This window comes from Lactuca virosa, chromosome 2, assembly GCF_052849685.1.
Source record: "Lactuca virosa cultivar CGN04683 chromosome 2, Lactuca_virosa_CGN04683_v6, whole genome shotgun sequence".
Classification (NCBI taxonomy): Eukaryota; Viridiplantae; Streptophyta; class Magnoliopsida; order Asterales; family Asteraceae; genus Lactuca; species Lactuca virosa.
This window is the reverse complement of record NC_136427.1, coordinates 249,041,174-249,060,630: the sequence shown is the minus strand read 5'-3', so window position 1 is coordinate 249,060,630 and position 19,457 is coordinate 249,041,174. Positions and strand designations below refer to the sequence as shown.

The following is a 19,457-nucleotide window of genomic DNA, read 5'->3' as shown; positions in this document are numbered from 1 at the left end:
ATAAAACCGTAAGCACAAAGCTTAGTGAGTTCCCCAAAATACCCCATACCATACATAACAACTCGAAGCTAAACCATATCTATTTCACCCCCGAGTCTATTTCAACTCCTTCGGTATCTTTCAATCGGTATGAGTCTATTTCACCCCCGAGTCTATTTCAACTCCTTCGGTATATTTCAACTGGTACATGTCTATTTCACCCACGAGTCTATTTCAGCTCCTTCGGTATCTTTCAACCAGTATGGGTCTATTCCACCCCTACCTCGAAGCATACAATTATATCAGCAAGAGTCACAAAGACAATAAGCACATACAGGCATATCATCAAGTGTCATAAAGACAACTATCATCCTAGAAACATAATCCAATGGGTCGGCATTGGTACCTTCGACGTACGAGTACAGTGAAGAGACTCACCTGAACTATTCAGCAGAAACCCAACAGCTACCTCAGCAACAGAACAACCAACCCAAGCTTCCTAAGGCCAAACCAAAACCAATTACTCAATTATACCCAAGTTTGACCAAAAAGTCAAATTGGTCAAAAAGTCAACGGTCAAAGCTAAGGTCAAAATTGCCAACAACAACCCTCTACATCGTAGCCTTCCTTGGCCATGTTGTGGCTACCAAATGCCAAAACAGTCACTGATTCCCCAGTTGCCACGTCATGGCAGCCTAAGGCATGTCGTGGGGACTAGTCTGAATAACTCAAATAAGCTTAATCCATTTTCTTCCGATTTCAAGAGATCCAAATCTCAGATCTGATCCTTTCCAAGGACTTAATGGATAAAGTTTATAACTTTATCCATTAGGAAGGTCCAAACCACCAAGATCTAGACTTTAAGTCTCAAAGGGACCCAAAAATGCATCTTTCTTAACTTAATCCATTAAGTCCAAGTCTCTAACCTTCAGATCTGAATCAATATGATGTTTAAACGGATAAAGTTTTCAACTTTATCCATAACAAGGTCACAAACTGTCAATATCTAAACTTTATGCACTAAAATGGCCAAAAAGTGGCAAATATGAAAAAATAACTAGATCTATGAAACTAATGAGCAAGTTATAAGATTTTTACTCACAATGGTCCAGGATGATGTAATCTTGCTGGATTTATACTTGAACTATTCTTCTATACACTTTGCCACTACCTTGCTATTCAAGATTCAACCTTCCAATGGAGAAATAAGATCATAAATGATGCCAAGGCTCAAAAACAAGTGAGAGGATGCTAGGGTTTCTCAAGTAATGATCTTAGGTGATGGAGGCTGGTAATGAGAGGGTTTCCCATAATTTAGAGCCCTTAAATATGACTCACTAATTATGGAGAGTGATGGGGGAATATGAGGAATCCAATAATCATTCACTAAATAATAATTCATAACATCTAATTGGTTTTATCCGGTAAAAATATGTTTATCAGAAAACCTTTTTTTATGTGAATAATTATGTTAAAACTTTTATAAATATTAATGTTTATTTTTGGAAAATAATAATAATAAAGCAATGAATTAATAGATAAGATATTTAAAAAGTTTAGTTTTTTATTAGGGAAATCTGCAAAAAAAATCTCATTATTTTGGGAATAATAACAATTTAGCCTTTTTTTTAATAAAAAGACCCAACAAACCGGATAAACTTAACACTTCAACCCTTTTTACCTGGTAACCCTCATTTAACCGGTTACCCTTGTCGATGTGGCCATGAGTTGTTGAGGTGGTTGGTGACTCATTAAATGTGGGTTGTATTTAAAGGTTATTAAGCTCATTCGTTCCCTAAAATCGGACCAGGAAACAATCGAAGCAAGAGGAGCAAGGGATGTCGTCTTCATCTTCTGTAGGAAGCCAATGATCAAACTGAGCAGTGATGAATCGTATCATAAGCAGTTGCTATTGTGGTAATCCCATAGTAAGATGGGCTTTATGGAGTCCATTAAACCAAGGAAGAAGGTTCATATGTTGTCGAAATTACCAAGATGAACTCAAAGATTGCAAGCACTTTCGTTGGGTGGATCCTCATCTAGCAAACCAATTGTAACATCCCAAGTTCAGAAGCAAGAAGTTGAAGGGTGTTATGTGAAAATTAAGGAAGGGACTCGACGAGTAGGTCTCTTGACTCGTCGAGTCGAAGCGAGTGCCGGGCACGTGATTAAGCGGCCTGACTCGCCGAGTCGGCGGCTGGACTCGACGAGTCAGTGCTGGAAGAGGAAAACCCTAATCTTAGGGTTTGCACCCTATTTAAAGGACTTAATGTCCTCTCCTCAGCCCCCTTAGCACCCTTTGAGATCCAGAAACCCTAAATTCGTGTGTGAGAGTCCTTGGGAAGCAAATTGGAGCTTGGATAAGTAATTTGTGAAGAGATCTTGAAGATCAAGGAGCGTGGATCAAGGAGATTTGTGGAGATTCGGTTTATTCTTCAGTGGGAGGTTGTTTTGGAGGTAATGAATCGTTATCCTTGACCTTCTCCTTTCTAGATCCCTCTTTCATGGAGTTTAGGGTTTGTTTGGAGATAATATGATGAGATCTTGGTGCATGAGTTAGATCTGGAGTTGAAACTCCAGATCTGAGTTCTATTTGGATCAAACATGCAGAAAGCCCTTTTAGTTGCTATGCAAAAGCCATTCCCCATGAGTTAAGTTTCTTTCTAGCTTGGTTTTTGGAATTATGGGACATGAAGCACGTAAAGGTAGCAACTTTATGTTGCTAATGCACTCTAGGGACCCAGATCTATTGTTTGGAGCAAAGGAGTAGCTCTGTATCTTTCGAATATGGGAATGCATGTATGAACTCGGCGATTCTGGGAGATGACTTGGCGAGTTGGGCCAGGGTTTCAGGCATTGAGTCGCGTAGTGACTCGGCGAGTTGCATAGGTGACTTGGCGAGTCATATGATGATGAGCTTGGACTCGACGAGTTGGAAGAACAACTCGACAAGTCTGATAAAGGTTGCCGTGGACTCGGCGGGTCTGTTCTTGGGCTCGGCGAGTCACGACGTAGAACCCCCAACCTCTTCTGGTTAGACTCAGAGCAGTGAGTTGAATGGTGACTCAGTGAGTTGGTCACGTTAAGACTCGGAGATTGTGGAACTCGACGAGTCATGGGGTGACTCGGCGAGTTGAGTCGTGTTATGAGAGTTCCCTGAGTTTAGGAACTCGGCGAGTCAATGGGTTGACTCGGCGAGTAGGGTCAATCAGGAAGGTGGACTTTGACCAGTTTGACCTTCAGGAGTATTATGGTAATTTTCAGATATTTATGACTTTGGATCATTGATGATGATAGGTGTTGAAGTTGGAGGCAGTGCTTCGGGTTTGTGCTTTCGTGATTCGGTTCAGCAGTTGCAAGGTGAGTTATCCTCACTATATCAATAGGGTCTAAGGCACCAAGGCCGACCCTTTATCGGATGGGAATCCGGGTATTTGTTTGATATGTTTTTGAGTTGCTAGATCTACATCCTGGTTTTAGGATGGTGTTATGTTAGTGACCTGGTTAAGGTCAGTATCCTGGTATGTAGGGTAATGTTATGTTAGTGACCGGTTAGGTCGGTATCCTGGTTAGGATGTTGTTGTGCTGCATGATCTGATAGATTCATTGTTTGGCTGAGGATTGTTATGTGATTAACTGTTTTATGTGCACATGGTTGTTTGACTGGGGTTGGGTTGAGGCGGGTCCTGCTTTGTGCTGTAGGCCAACATACCCAGGGCGGACCGGATAGACCGAAGGCCCAGCGAGCGGTCCAGATACACTGAAGGCCCCAGGAGGGCGGTCCAGACCTGCCGAGGCTCGGAGAGTGGACCAGGCCGGCCGAAGGCCCAGTGCGGGCGGACCAGTCACACTGTAGACTCAGAGGGTGGACCAGGTGGATTGAAGGCCCGGTGCGGGCGGACCAATCACACTGTAGACTCGATATACATGGTTAGACTCGGAGAGTGGACCAGGTAGACTGAAGGCCCGGTGCGGGCGGACCAGTCACACTGTAGACTCGATACGCATGGCTGTTCTGTATTGTGATATGATATGAGTATGGTTATATGTGGTTGGTATTTTGGGGGTAACTCACTAAGCTTTCGGGCTTACAGTTTCAGTGTATTGTTTCAGGTACTTCAGGAGACCGTGGCAAGGCGAAGGCGTGATCGTACCGCTCCTCATATTTCATGATTTTGTGATTTGGTTCTGGGGATACTCTGATGTTTAAACTATTTTGAAAACAAGTTGTAATAACTTACTGGCCTTTGAATGAATTAAAAAGTTTTAAATTGGTGCAATTTTTATGAGTGTTACACCAATGGTATGAAAACCTCTTATTATAATTTCACAACAATGTCAATTTGGAGAACCATGCAATATATGGGGAGTTTGGGCAACAACAACCTACTGGGAACCCTGTACTATTTGGAGACTTTGTGGAATAACCAATGGCACGATAATCAATGGAAGGAGTGTACATTTAACATTAGAATGGAAAATGCAAGTGGAAGATGGAAATTTTTGTTTTATGTGTTTGTGGTTTCTTTTATGTTTGTGTTGGTTATGTTGAAGGATCGGTAGGATAGAAAGTTGTTTTAATGTGTTTTGGGTGTGTTTGTTTTGGTTACGACTAAGGATGGTTAGGCTAGTATGAATGTAATATTTTGTTGTAACATTCGAAATTCTAGGTATAATTAATTCAAAAAATGTAACATCTTGATGTTGAGATATTTCCATTTTTAACCCTAAGTATAGAATTAATTGCATTTTAGCCCTTGATATGAGAATTGTGGAAAATTGGACCAAATTGGCATTTTTGTAATTTTTGGGACGTCACCACGTACGTTGGGCGTAACCCCAGGTACACTGGGCGTACGTGCCGGAATCCCAAACCCTAATATTTAGGGTTTGGAACCTATTTAAGCATGCTTAAGTCCCAAGTCCTCTTTCTTTCATCAGCCTTCAGCCCCAACTTCGACCTTTGCAAACCCTAATTCGTTTTTGAGCATTCTTGATCTATTTGTATGTGTTTTGGTGTTCATAGAGGAAGAAGAAGGAAAAGACGACGACTTAGAAGCTTGGAACAGCCTTGGATCTAGAAATTTTGCACCTTCCTACATCTCTAGAAGGTATAAAGTTCATACCTTGATGCTTATTTGGTTAGATCTAGCTTGTATTATGTTATTATGTGCTTTTGTCCCCAATTAATGATGTTCTTGAATATGGCATGCTCTAGACCAAATGGATTGTCCTTCCAGACGTTTTGGAGTGTCTAAGGTCATAAAAATGCAATCTTGATTGTTAGTTTCCCTCCATGCATGATCTAGGTTGTCATAATGAGTTAAGAACTTAGGGTTTTTGTTATTGGGCACTTGTTAGCCAGGAAATATCATAAAGTCGGAAACTTTATGGTTAAGGACATTAGTTTAGGGCTAGATCTGAGAATTGGAAGAAAAAGCTTAAGGAAATAAGCTCTTAATAGAAGGATTAATTGAAGGCAGCGTACGCTGGGCGTACCAGGTTAACATCGCATTTTCTGGTCAAACTCGTGTATGCTAAGCGTACAAGTTGAGTACATTGGGCGTACTCAACTGTGTTGACCAGGTTTGACTTTTTGACTTTGACCAAGTTTGACCTACGGGTATTTTGGGTATTTTGAGTTGTATTTGAGATTGGTCACTATTTGATGAATAGGTGATCGGTAGAGCTGATATTCGGAGCAGAGACCTATTCAACTATTTGTTCCGACTGAGAGGTGAGTTTTCCTCATTATACTTATGGGTCGAAGGCACCAAGGCCGACCCATTGGATTTGGTATCCTGTTTTATTGTGTGTTGTTATGATGAGATATGTATTCACTGGTTATGTGATTAGACTGGTAGATCTGTAGGACTACCTGTGTTTGTTGATTATTGTTTAATATTGTATTTGTCGACATGTTATGGTTTGTTGGGTTGAGGTGGACCAGCTGGTACTGAAGGCCAAGACACCCAGGGTGACCCAGATAGTTTGAAGGCCTACGAGGCCTACCAGTCAGGACGAAGGCTTGAGAGTGGTCCATATAGTCTGTAGGCCTGTGAGGCGGTCCAGTCATGCTGAAGGATCATGTATGCATGTTGTTGTTTGTATGATTGTGTGTGGTACTTTAGGGGAACTCACTAAGCTTTATCTTACAGTTTCAGTTTTTTGTTTCAGGTGAAAGATCTAGTATGCTCAAGAGTCATATTAAAATGATATTGCTAAATAACATATGATCCTAAGGGTTACACTAACAACAACTTGATACAATTGATTATTTATTAGAAATTGATTTTAATAAATATTCATAAACTCTTATAAATTGGAAAATATTTATTTCATGGAAATGATTATTTTACAACACAAGTAACACATTATTTCATAAGGAATGAATTAATAAGTCATGTACAACATTTTGGACTAGTTGAGTCTTTTATCTTTTACCTAAAGACAAAGTTTATATTTTATAAACTTTGAGTTTATAAAATTTAAACTATTTGTCTTCTTTTGTGAGCATGGGCCGAAACTAGTTTACTAGTGTAGGAGCATGGCTTTTGCATTTGTTTAATGCAAAGTAATCACACTAGGGAGACATGTTGATGACTTAGGGGCATGGTAGTCTTAAAAGTGTAAATACCTCTTGGTTAAAGACTTGGATTTATGGCTTCAAAAGGATAAAGCTTGCACTAGTCTTGGAGACACTTATTTGCTTGCATTTTTGCCCAAAAAAATCCAAGAGCTTCCTCATCCTCTCTCCATCTCTTCTTTAGCTTTGAGTTCTTGAAGAAATTGTTACTTGTTTTTACTCTCTTGGAACATATACTTGGGTATTTTGTTCTAAGCTTAAGAGTTAACATAAGAACTAGCATTCTAATCAAGTTTGGACATTGTTGGTGTCTCAAGGGTTCATCCTCACTCCATCAACTTCCAAGCCTCCCCTAGAGGACTCAAAGTGCTTCAAAGGTTGTTACCACTACTTTCTTCTATGGTTGTGTTTTTAAATCTTTCTTATATTTGCAAGATGATCATTGGTGGGTGATAAAATGTTTATGTTATTTATAAAACTCAAGTCTTCCGTTTGCCATTATTTGTAGTTTTTGAAACTAAGTTTTAAATAAAACCTAACAATTGGTATCAGAGCCACCTTGCAATTTTGGTTAGATTTTTTTTGATTTATGGAAATCTTAGTTTTTGGAGAATATGGATAACTTGTTTTTTTGTATAAAACAAGTTCATAGATATTTTCTTTGACAACTTTATAATTGTTATTTTATGTGATAAAACTTACATACATTTTTTTTGTCACTTAAAGTTGTCTTAGAAAAACAAAGGTTGTTTTATGTTTATATGTATTTTAGAGTGCATAAACAAGCCTTGGACCATTTGTGTTGTTGTTTTTGTGATTTGGTTGAATTTGTAATATTCTTTTATTCATAAAGTATGTAATAAAAGTAGCTAGTTTTTATTCTTGTTATTTTTATGTAATAGATTAGTTTTAGACTAAATTTATTTATGAAAAATGTAACAAGATAAAGATGAAGGCCATTTCTTGAAGAACCATGGAGACCCATGGTTTTATAAAGTTTTATAAAGGTTCATAAATTTTATAAGGTTTTATAAAATTGCAACAAAGTTGGTTGTCATTGCAAGTAGGAGCCTGAAGATCACATGAAGAACAAGTTGTAATATTTGGTCCCTTTGTCCCTTAGGAAGGACTTAACACTTTTGTGTTGGCTCACAAAAGTGTTATATAATTTAAGGCTTGTTTATGTTAAATACATGCTTGTGTTGTTTATTTTTTTCAAGTAAATATTTTGTGTGGTTGATAATTTAGTTTTTCACAAACCCAAATTATTTTTTGGACAAAATAAACATCACATGGAGTTTGGATTTCAAAATATAAAATATGGACATTGGATGTAACATATTCTAGCAATAAAATAAAAACCGGTTTTATAAAATTGTTAATTACGACAACTTTTGAAATATTGAATTATAAGTGTAAAAATCATATTTTTATAACTTATTCAAACTCCAAAGTATTATTTAATAAAATGAAGTTTTATTAAACAATATTAAAAGGTTCTACATGGTTCAAACACAAACTTAATACTAGGTATTAATTTTAAAATTGAACCAAGCCAAAATATAAAAATCGGGTGTTTTTTTAAGAACCTTAAAAGTGATTTTTTAGAAAATTGATACCAAGACATATTGGATGCATGCAATTGTCATGATATCACATGTTTTAAATAGAATAATAAAACATTCAAATCCCTTTTTCAAAATGCAAGTCTATGCCATCCAATTTTAGAAACATTTGCACATCACTTGTATAATGCTAGTGGGATAAAGGATACTTAACCATTAGTATCATCTTTTGATGCCCAAAGTATTTTTGTCATTTCTATAACCAAGTTATACGCCAATTATACAACTTTCTCTAATTGGATGACTTGATTGGAAACCTCTTGTGATAAAGGTCACCTAAGCAAGAGTGTTCCAAGGCGTAGATTAGACCAAACATGTCAAATTAACAAATGGATTGTTAAGGGTCTCATACATCTAGGAATTACAAATAGTGTAATTAATACAAATTATTTACATTGTTAAAATTGAGTAAATAGGATAAAGGATACCTAACCATTTATTTGATTTGTAACTTGGATCCTAGACTTTAAATAAATAATGTTTTTGGAAACAAAAGGGTATTATTTTTAAAGAATTAAATACTAAATGAAAACTTTGTTAAACTTTTCTAGATGGCTCCACCAACTACTGTAACACACCACCACCCAAAAAACGTTCGATCAATTCTTGGCAAAGAAAAACTCAACCACTCCAACTTTTTGGATTGGCACAGAAATTTAAGAATCGTTTTGAAACAAGAAAAGAAAGTCTATGTCCTTAAATACCAAACCCCTAATGAACCACCTGCTATCCCAAAGGCTGCACATGATGCATGGCTAAATCATATAGATGATTCACTAGATGTTTCATGTCTTATGCTTGCCTCTATGGCTCCCGATCTTCAGCGGGATCTGGAACACTACACTGCCTTTGATATGATTGAACATCTCAAGTAGATGTTTGGTAAACAAGCTAGAACCGAAAGGTTCGACACTATGAGAGCACTTCATGCCATGAAGATGGAGGAGAGTGGGAATGTGAGCACACATGTTCTCATGATGAAAAGTTACATGGATCAATTGGAGAGATTGGGCTCTCCATATCCACAGGACTTGGCTATAGATATCATTCTGAACTCTTTGCCAAAGTCTTACAATGCTTTCATCATGAACTATAACATGAATGGGTGGGAGAAACCTATATCTAAGTTTCACAGGATGCTAAAAACTGCAGAGAAGAATATCCCAAGTAAAACCCCCCAAGTTCTCATGATTAGGGAAGGAAAGGCCAAGAAGAAAAAAGGCAAGAACTTCAAGGGAAAGCCACAAGCTGGCAAGGGAAAGTGGAAGAAAGCTTCCCAAAACCCACCACCCAAGAAGAAGGAAAAGGTTGCCAAATATGACACATGCTTTGAGTGTGGAGTTGTCAGGCATTGGAAAAGGAACTATCTTAAGTACCTTGTTGAGTTGAAGAACAAGAAGGTCGAGGAAGGCCTTTTAGGTACATCCATTTTCATGATTGAAATGAGATTATTTACTTTTTCATCTAACACTTGGGTATTAGATACTGGTTGTGGAACTCATATTTGTAATTCGTTGCAGGGGTTCAAAAAGAGTAAGAAACTGAAAGCAGATGAGATGGTATTGCATGTGGGCAATGGAGAACGGGTTGCAGTCCAAGCAATAGGACATTTTGATTTATGTTTACTATCTGGTCTGTATTTGACATTAGACAATGTGTGTTTAATTACTTCTATTACTAGAAATATCATTTCAGTTTCACGTTTGAGAAAATCTGGTTGATTTCAAATTTGTTGATGATAACATTCAGTCCTTCTTGAAAGGAATCTTCTATTTTGAGGCTAGACTAATAAATGGAATTTATGAACTAAACCTAGATGACACCTCAAATAATAAGCCCCTTTATCATATTAACACCAAAAGGCTCAAACCAGATTTGAACCAAACATATCTATGACATTGTCGCATTGGACATATAAACAAGAAACGCATATCTCAACTCCAAAAGAGTGGACTTTTGGGGGAAAATGACACTGAGTCATTTGGCATATGTGAATCTTGTTTATGTGGCAAGATGATAAAATCCCCTTTCTTTGGAACAAGTGAAAGGGTAAGTGTTTTATTAGGCATCATAGACACCGATGTATGTGGACCTTTCAAAACAATGTCTAGATATGGTGAGAGATATTATATTACCTTCACTGATGACTTCAGTCATTTTGGTTATGTGTATTTGATGAAACATAAACATGAAGCATTTAAAAAGTTTAAATTGTTTCAAAGTGAAGTTGAAAATCAACTCGACAAAACAATCAAAATCCTTCGTTCGGATAGAGGAGGCGAGTACTTGAGCCAAGAGTTCCAAGACTGTCGCACCCCCAAACCAGAACGGCGGAAACGTTCGGGGGCGGAGGACTTAAGGTAAGTATCACAACACATGTAACATAGTAATCAAAGTACAAACAACCATTGCATTAATAAGTATAAGTTTTACATAAGTGTTTAAACATTACATATTCAAATACTAAAGTAGGTACAGCAGAAGACAAGAGTCGCGGTACGGTACTAGGTAGTCTTCTCAAAAGCTTCGGGAGTGTACCTGTCTACTGGATTCCTGAGAATACAAGTTATTTGGAAAGAGTAGATCAGCATTTAAGCTGGTGAGTTCATAAGTATTTTAGTTCTGTTAAGTATACCCTAAGTTCTTTGAATAAGTTCACTGGTTTCTCCAGGAAATCCTATATCTCCTGAGGTGATTAACTGATAACCTCAATAGTTTACCTCTGTAATTACTTAGTTTATACTGAATATAGATAACATAATATTGAATTGACAGTTAAATGGGTGTATCTGCCCTAAGCCCACAACCAAACAAGGAACAGGAAGTAAGGCGGAAGTGACACATTTCACTGTCAATCGGATATTACTTATGTACAACTCTGATGTAATAACTAAGGAATTATAGAATTAACCACTAAAGGTCTTTTATGTTATACTAGTTTACAAAGATTGAATGACTAAGTTTCATTTGATAAGTGGTTTAATCCCATAAACCGTTTCATTTGTAAAAGTAGTTTAATCCTATAAACCGTTTCATTTGTAAAAATGTTCTTAGTTATATCTGTTCTATAGTAAAGACCTTAGTATTAATCCTGGAGAGTATTGTATTATCCATAATACTGCCTTGTGGTTTTAAATGTTCAAAACCAGAAGTACAATACATAGTTTCATGATACGTAGCTTTTACTGTAAGTAAAAACTACTGAAGGTATATCTGGTCGGGATGTAATTAACTTTTCTTACTGTTATAAGAGAAGTATATTACTTTGTAATTCACTCGTTGTTTTATCCATGTGAGTCCTATTAACCATACTAATATGACGGAAATGCCTGCAGCGACGTTCTTCAGGCGTCGGAACGGTATGATATTTGACACCCTAGGCCTGCCGGCCAAACTGTAGCGAACAGTAGAGGTGTGGGATTGTCAGTCCCATATAGATCTATACACAAATTCACGCTCTCCCTACAAGAGATTCTGGCTAATAGTTCAGGACTTAAAAAGGTCGTACTTAGATAAGTACACCGTGAAGGGTCTCACAAATTTATTGTTTCAACGAGATTTACGATGTATTATTATTATTACCCGATGAATGCTAACTCTGGTACTTTGTATCGTACCCTTGGTTAATGCAAATCCGGTAAGATGTATTATTACCTCGAGTTTGCTAACTCGGGTACTCTGTATAGTACCTTTGCTAATGCCAACCCGGCAAAATGTATTATTACCCGTGATTGCTAACTCTGGTACTCTGTATATCGTACCTTTGTTAATGCAAACCCGGTATGATGTATTATTACCCGTGATTGCTAACTCTGGTACTCTGTATATCATACCTTTGTTAATGCAAACCCGACATTACCACGTGTTTGCTAACCCTGGTACTCTGTATCGTACCTTTGTTAATGCAAACTAGGTATGATGTATCTTTACTTCTTTAATATGTTGTTCGTATATTAAAGGTATTATACATATCTTGGTATAGTTGAATGAATTTTGGTAATTTCCTTGGAAAGTATACAGTTGTAAATCATACTTGTATCTTTAGTTTTGAATGATAAATTATACCTATTATAATTTATATGTTCTATTTGATTAGCATGGTTTCTCATGGATGAACACCTTTGCTCAGCCTGATACAAAGGTAGTAATACCAAAAGGAGTAACCTTTTGTACTCATATATGTATCACATATATATATATATATATATATATATATATATATATATATATATATATATATATATATAATTAAGAAGGAAACGACCTTCGGACAAATAATACAACCCTAATTCCACATCCAAACAAGGAAAAGGATATAGGATAATTCATTAGTCCTAAGCCCTTCAAATCTTATTTATATATTTATACATATATAAACATGATTTTGGCATTTATAATTTGAAATAGTTTATAAAACATTTTTCAAAGAATTTAACGGAGTTTTTACATGACTTTAAAGATTTAACATGGCCTCACGTTATTTTGAAAGTATTTGGTAATTCTTAAAAGCATACGGAAATTCTTTGTGTGATTATTATCACATACAGTTATTAATAAAATTTAATATTGTGTTAAACTTGTATTCCCCCCCTAAAAAGCATATAAAACCATTTAAAAAGGTATATTATAGGGGTATGAACTCACCTTGATAAGCGGTGATTCGAGCAGCGTTTCGTTTCGCGTAAAGAGTTTATTTAACGAGAAACCGGCTCAAATTGGGCAGAGTTTCGACAGGAGAGAGGTTACTTCTTGGGAATATCGGGGCTTCGAGCCTTGCTTAGGGTTCGAGACTTGATACCGGGGCTTTAGGGGTTGTATATGAGCTTATGGGAGTGGAAAATGTGAAAGATGATGAAAATTGGGGTGAAAAAGTGTAAAAATTCGGAAGCCCTCGCATGCATATATATAGTCCGAAGGTTCGGACCTGGAGCTATGTGAAGCTGACACGCGTCGGACAGGTGGCTTACTTCGGACCGAAGGCTCACAAGGTGCTAGGCTCGGATTTGACCAAACCTCGGTCCAATGGGAAGGGGCCACGTGCGAAGGAGGGTGTCCGAGGGGTGTCTCCGGGGCATCTCATGCAAAGCTGTTCGCTTCAAAGTGGACCTCGGCTGCGGTCCAATCAGGAAGTGCCACGCATGGGTTCGGTCCACTCAGCAGCTGCCACGTGCGAGGGTGACGTGGCATGCGAAATTGCCCGGTTTTTCCCATTTTTTCTTTATTTTTGTGCCAAACTTGCGAAAATCATAACTTTCGCATACGAGCTCCGTTTTTGGTGTTCTTTATATGCACGCGTAGGTAAAATCATACTCTACGACTTTTGTTTAGACTTCGTCGGCTAATTTTGACTTTATTTTTAATATTATTATTTTAAACAGACCGGGACGGGAATCCGTTATAAATTCATAACTTCTTCATACGACGTCCGTTTTTGTCTGTCTTTTTACCGTTGTACTACTACCGACGAGATCTTCAATTCTTGTTTAGGTTGTGTCGGCTAAAAATTGCTCGATCTTTATTTCGAGTTTTTAGCTGTACGCTGCTATACCGAAACTTAGAAAAATCATAACTTCCTCATACGAAGTCAGATTTTTCCGTTCTTTTTATGAAAGTTCTCGGTTTAACATAAACTACAACTTTCATTTAGATTGTTAAGGCTAAAAAGCCTTTTATCGAAAATTCAGTTTTTACACTGAACAGTGTTTTGCCGGTTTTGTCGCGGATTTTCGATTGGTCATAACTTCTTCGTTATAACTCGGATTTTAGTGTTCTTTATGTTTTTGGAAACCTTGTTACAAACTCTACCACTTGGTTTATCCCAATTACGATTATTGATCAATTTATTTTTGACCAAAATTTGACTGGTGTCACAAAGACCATCTAAGGAGTCGTGGGATTATCTCACAACTCACTCCACCTAACACATCATAGCTTAATGGTGTTTCTGAGAGGAGAAATCGGACCTTACTTGATATGGTTCAATCTATGTTGAGTCGAATTACCCTTCCTTTATCATTTTAGAGTTATGCTTTACTCACCGCAACTCGTATCTTGAATATGGCATCAAATAAGAAGGCAGAGAAAACACCTTATGAGATATGGTATGGAAAACCTCCATCCTTATCTTATATGAAAGCTTGGGGATGTGAAGCTTATGTTAGACAAGAGACTTCCAGCAAACTTGAGCCTAGATCTACCAAATGCATCTTTGTAGGATATCCTAAAGGTTGTTTAGGATATTACTTCTACATCCCTAGTGAGAATAAGATCTTTATTTCACGAAAAGTTGAATTCTTAGAAATAAAGTTTCTAATGGATGAGGCTAGTGGGAGGCGTGTGGAACTTGAAGAAGATCAAGAGCCTCAACCCGATGCATCTTTAGTTGGCACTAGTATTGAACAAGAGGTTGTTGAAGATGAATAGATCATTGTCCTTCAACCTACTGAAACACAAGGTGTTCACAAACCTGGTAGAATTCGTCTTGAACCTGAGAGATATGGATTTCTCATTGACGAGTGCTTTGTAATGACGAATGCTGATGAGCCGGTCAGCTACCAGTATGCAATGATAGATCCCGAATCTGCCAAATGGCTTGAAGCCATGAATGCAGAGATGCAATCCATGAGAGAAAATCAAGTCTGGGACTTGGTGGATCTTCCTCCCAATAGCAAGTCTGTTGGAAGTAAGTGGGTCTTCAAGAAGAAGATCGAAATGGATGGCAACTTACACACATTCAAAGCAAGATTGGTTGCTAAAGGATTCACTCAGACTCATGGGGTTGATTATGATGAAACCTTTTCACAAGTCGCTATGATTAAATCAATTAGGATACTATTTGCCATAGCTGCATATTATGAGTATGAGATATGGAAAATGGATGTCAAAACCGCTTTTCTGAATGGACACTTGGAAGAAGATGTCTATATGGATTAGCCCGAAGGTTTTATCGACCAAAAGCATCCTAATAAAGTGTGTAAGCTCAAGAGATGCATTTATGGGTTAAAGCAAGCATCTCGTAACTGGAATCATCATTTCGATGATGAAATCACAAAGTGTGGTTTTATTAGAAATGAAGATGAATCTTGTGTTTATATGAAAACTAGTGGGGGATCGGTGACATTCTTGGTCCTATATGTGGATGACCTATTAATCATGGGAAATCACATTCCAACTTTACAAGGTGTAAAGACTTGGCTTGGAAAGTGTTTCTCAATAAAGGACCTAGGTGAGGCACAATACATTCTTGGAATCAAAATCTCTAGAGATAGATCAAATCGATTAATAGGTCTAAGCCAAGGTACATATATTGAGAAAGTATTGAAACAGTTCAATATGGAAAATTCTAAGAGAGGATTTGTACCCATGGCACATGGCACTGTAGTAAGTTCATCTCAATGTCCTAGCACAAAGGCTGAGCTAGACAAGATGAAAGATATTCCATATGCTTCTGCAGCTAGATCCATCATGTATTCCATGAATTGTACAAGACCTGGTCTTGCTTATGCTCTGAGCATGGTAAGCAAGTTCCAACAAAATCCATGGGAGAGGCATTGGAGAGCTGTGAAGAACATCCTAAAGTACTTACGAAGAACTAAGGATTTGTTCCTCGTCTATGGAGGTGTGGAAGAAAGCTTAGGTGTAAAGTGCTACACTGATGCTTCCTTCACAACTGATTGAGATGACTGCAAATAGCAATCAGGATATGTGTTCATTATCAATGAGGGTGCGGTATCTTGGAAAAGCTCCAAGTAAAGTGTTGTTGTACAATCCACTACAGAGTCAGAATACATTGTTGTTTCTGAAACTGCACAAGAGGCTGCTTAGATGAAGAAATTCATTAGGGATCTAGGGGTAGTCCCTATCATTCAGGACCCCTAGACGTTTTCTGTGACAATGAGGGTGCTATTGCTTTGGAAAAAGAACCCCAAGCACACAAGAAGACCAGACATATTAGCCGCATAGTCAACTTCATTTGCTATAAAGTTGAAGAAGGTGAAATTAGTATTCGCAAAGTTCACACTGATCAAAATTTGGCGGACCCTTTCACGAAGCCTCTTCCTCAAGCAAAATTTGAAGGACATGATCGAGGAATAGGACTTCGCTATTCTAGTGATTGGATTTGATCAATGTATTAGTATTGAATATTGGAACATTATATAACATCATTTATTGTAATGACTATGATATATATGGAATATGATCTTTTCATTAAATATTTGTTGTGTTCTTTATTAACATGTTTAATCCTTGAGTAAATTTATTCACTCTAAAACTCCATAGTCAATTATTATTGTGGGAGCAATAATGAAATACGACTAATATGAAATGGGATGGTTGACAAAGCGTTGTTACCAGTTTCATAGGTACTTACTAGAGAGTAAGTATTGGAGTGACCCGTTCAAGATCACTTCATGGATCGTTGTCATGAATGATACTTGATAAAAGGTAATATCTGTATATCCTTAACACCTGAGATACATATATGGGATTTGAGTGTGGGGAACGTTATGCTTTGATGTAGTCAAAATCTGTTCTTTTATTAGGCAATTATAAAAGCTATTATTATGCATGATGTAAACCATGCAAGAGGCGTATGTAGTCAAGATGGGATTTGTTCCTCTTATTCGTTGAGAGTTAGACATCTACAGTTACTGCGACTGTTTCTGGTGCGGGGATTCGAGGGGATAGATCCTTCCAGTACCGGGACTTTGACAATATGAAGCCCCTAGAGTTTGATGGGGTCAGGGACCCAATTGTAGTGATGAGATGGTTGTGTGATGTGGAGGGTTGTTTCTTCACATGTTATTGCCCTACTAACCAGAAGCTCAAGTACGCTCTGAACCTTCTCCAGTTGGGGGCAAAGGATTAGTGGAGATTGGTAACTGGTACTTACACTCCTGAGCAGAGAGTTATTGTTACTTAGGAACAGTTCTCAGAGATGTTCCGTACGAGGTACGTTCCCTTGGTGGAGAGGGAGAGGTTGGCTACTTGGATCTGAGACAGACGGTGACGAAGATCACCAAGATGTTTACTAAGAGGGCTCTTTTCTTCCCTGAGTTTGCTACTTCTGAGAAGGCCTAGATGACTCGATACTTGAGCATGCTCAAGACGAATATTTGGCAGTTCGTGTCCACCCAGTGTTATGGTACCCTCACTAAGCTTCAGGATGCTGCGAGGAGGCGGGAGATTGAGATAAATATTCAGACGATGGAGTTGAGACAGGATCCTGTTTAGTCACAACCTGCAGCGAAGCGGTTCACGCTCGCTGATTCGAGATCTAGGGGAGAGTGGCAAGTGCGACAAGGTTCATGAGGGTGCTTTCCGATCATCTGTTAGATCCCACAAATGTGGCAAGGAGGGGCACTTCGCGAGGGATTGTCTCCAGTCGACCCCAGTACCGAGCGCCAGGATTTGTTACCATTGTGATCAGGTTGTTCATATGAAGGTCAACTATCTATTGCTTACCACCAAGCCGGTGCAGGCTCCAGCATCGGCTACTCTGAGTATCACTAATGGACACCAGGTTAGGGAGGAGCCCCCGAGAGCTCAAGGTAGTGCTTTCCAGCTCACTGCAGAGGAGGCCAGGGTAGCGCCGGACGTCATTACTGGTATGTTTCCATTTATTATTTTGTCAGTTATTTTATGGTATGCCTATTTTTATGATTCTGCTAGGTACCTTCTTAGTGAATTCCTTGCCTGCTCTTATGCTTTTTGATTTGGGTACGAGTTGGTTGTTTGTACCTCAGTCCTTCGGTAGGAGTTTTGATATGAATCTTGGAGAGTTGGAGTGCCCGTTGCGCGTGTCCATCGCCAACGAGCACAAGGTTGCTACATCGAGCATTTTTTGGGGTTGTATCCTAGAGATATTCAAGGTGTCTTACCCGATTGATCTGCTTCATATCCCTATGGGGGATGTGTGCGTGATAGTAGGGATGGATTAGTTGAGAAGGTTTGGTGCGTTGATCGACTGCAAGGGCCAACAAGTGATTGTTTGAACCCCAATTAGGGGACAACTGGTTATTTATGGAGACGATACCATATTTGGATCATCTTTTTGTTCTGCTGTCAGCGCTCGACAATATATTCAACATGGTTGCATGGGATATCTTGCGTATGTGGTTGATACTCGAATTAGGAAGCAGGCTTTGGTTTTGGATGTGCCTATTGTTAGAGATTTCGCTAGTGTGTTTCCAGAGGAGTTACCCGGTGTGCCTCCTGAGAGATAGGTTGAGTTCAGGATCGATTTGGTTCCAGGTGTGGCTCCGATTGCCAAGGTGTTGTACCGATTGGCACCACCTGAGATCTAGGAGTTGTCCTATCAGCTTCAGAAGGTTTTAGGCAAGCAGATTATTAGACCGAGCAGTTCGTCGTGGGGAGCACCGATCTTGTTTTTCAAAAAGAAGGATGGTTCACAACGGATGTGCATTGATTACTGGGAGTTAAACAAGTTGACGGTGAAGAACCGTTACCCACTTTCGCAGATTGATGACCTCTTCGATCAGTTTCAGGGTGAATCTTGGTTCTACAAGTTCAATTTGAGTTCGAGGTATCATCAGATGAGGGTTAGAGATGATGACATGGAGAAGACCACGTTTCAGACTCGTTATGGTCATTACGAGTTCATGGTGATGCCATTTGGGCTCACCAATGCACCTGCGACATTTATGGATTTGATGAATCGGGTATGCAGGACGATGTTCGATCGATCAATCATTGTTTTCATTGATGATATCTTGGTATATTCTAAGACCAGGGAGCAGCTTGAGGAGCACCTTTGAGAGCTTCAGGAAGTTTTGAGGCGAGAACGACTGTATGCCAAGTTCTTGAAGTGCGAGCTTTGGTTATGAGAGGTCCAGTTCTTGGGGCATTTTGTTAACTAAAATGGAGTTTTGGTTGATCCGGCCAAGATTGAGGTCTTGATGTAGTGGGAGGTCCCGAAGTCTCCCTTGGAGATTAGGAGTTTCTTGGGATTAGCAGGGTATTATCGGAGATGTTATTTGACTTCTCCAAGATTACGGTACCCCTCACTCGTCTGAAGAGGAAGGTTATGGATTTCCATTAGGGGCCTGAGCAGTAGGCTGCGTTCGAGACACTGAGGCAGAAGTTGTGTGAGGCCCCAATGTTGACCCTACCTGATGGTGTTGAAGATTTTGTCATGTATTGATGCATCCATCGCTGGTTTGGGAGCAGTACTTATGCAACGAAGGAGAGTCATTGCATATGCTTCCAGGCAGCTGAAACCGCACGAGGGTCGGTATCCGACTTAT

The 19,457-nt window shown here is 38.7% G+C and overlaps 1 protein-coding gene across 1 annotated transcript; it reads left to right on the top strand.

The window, feature by feature from the left end:
* Positions 1–15,552: 15,552 nt before the first annotated feature.
* On the top strand, positions 15,553–15,867 carry LOC145158392 (secreted RxLR effector protein 161-like). The gene has a single exon (XM_079077297.1). The coding sequence runs from the start codon at positions 15,553–15,555 to the stop codon at positions 15,865–15,867; it is 315 nt and encodes a 104-aa protein (XP_078933423.1).
* The last annotated feature ends 3,590 nt before the right edge of the window (positions 15,868–19,457 follow it).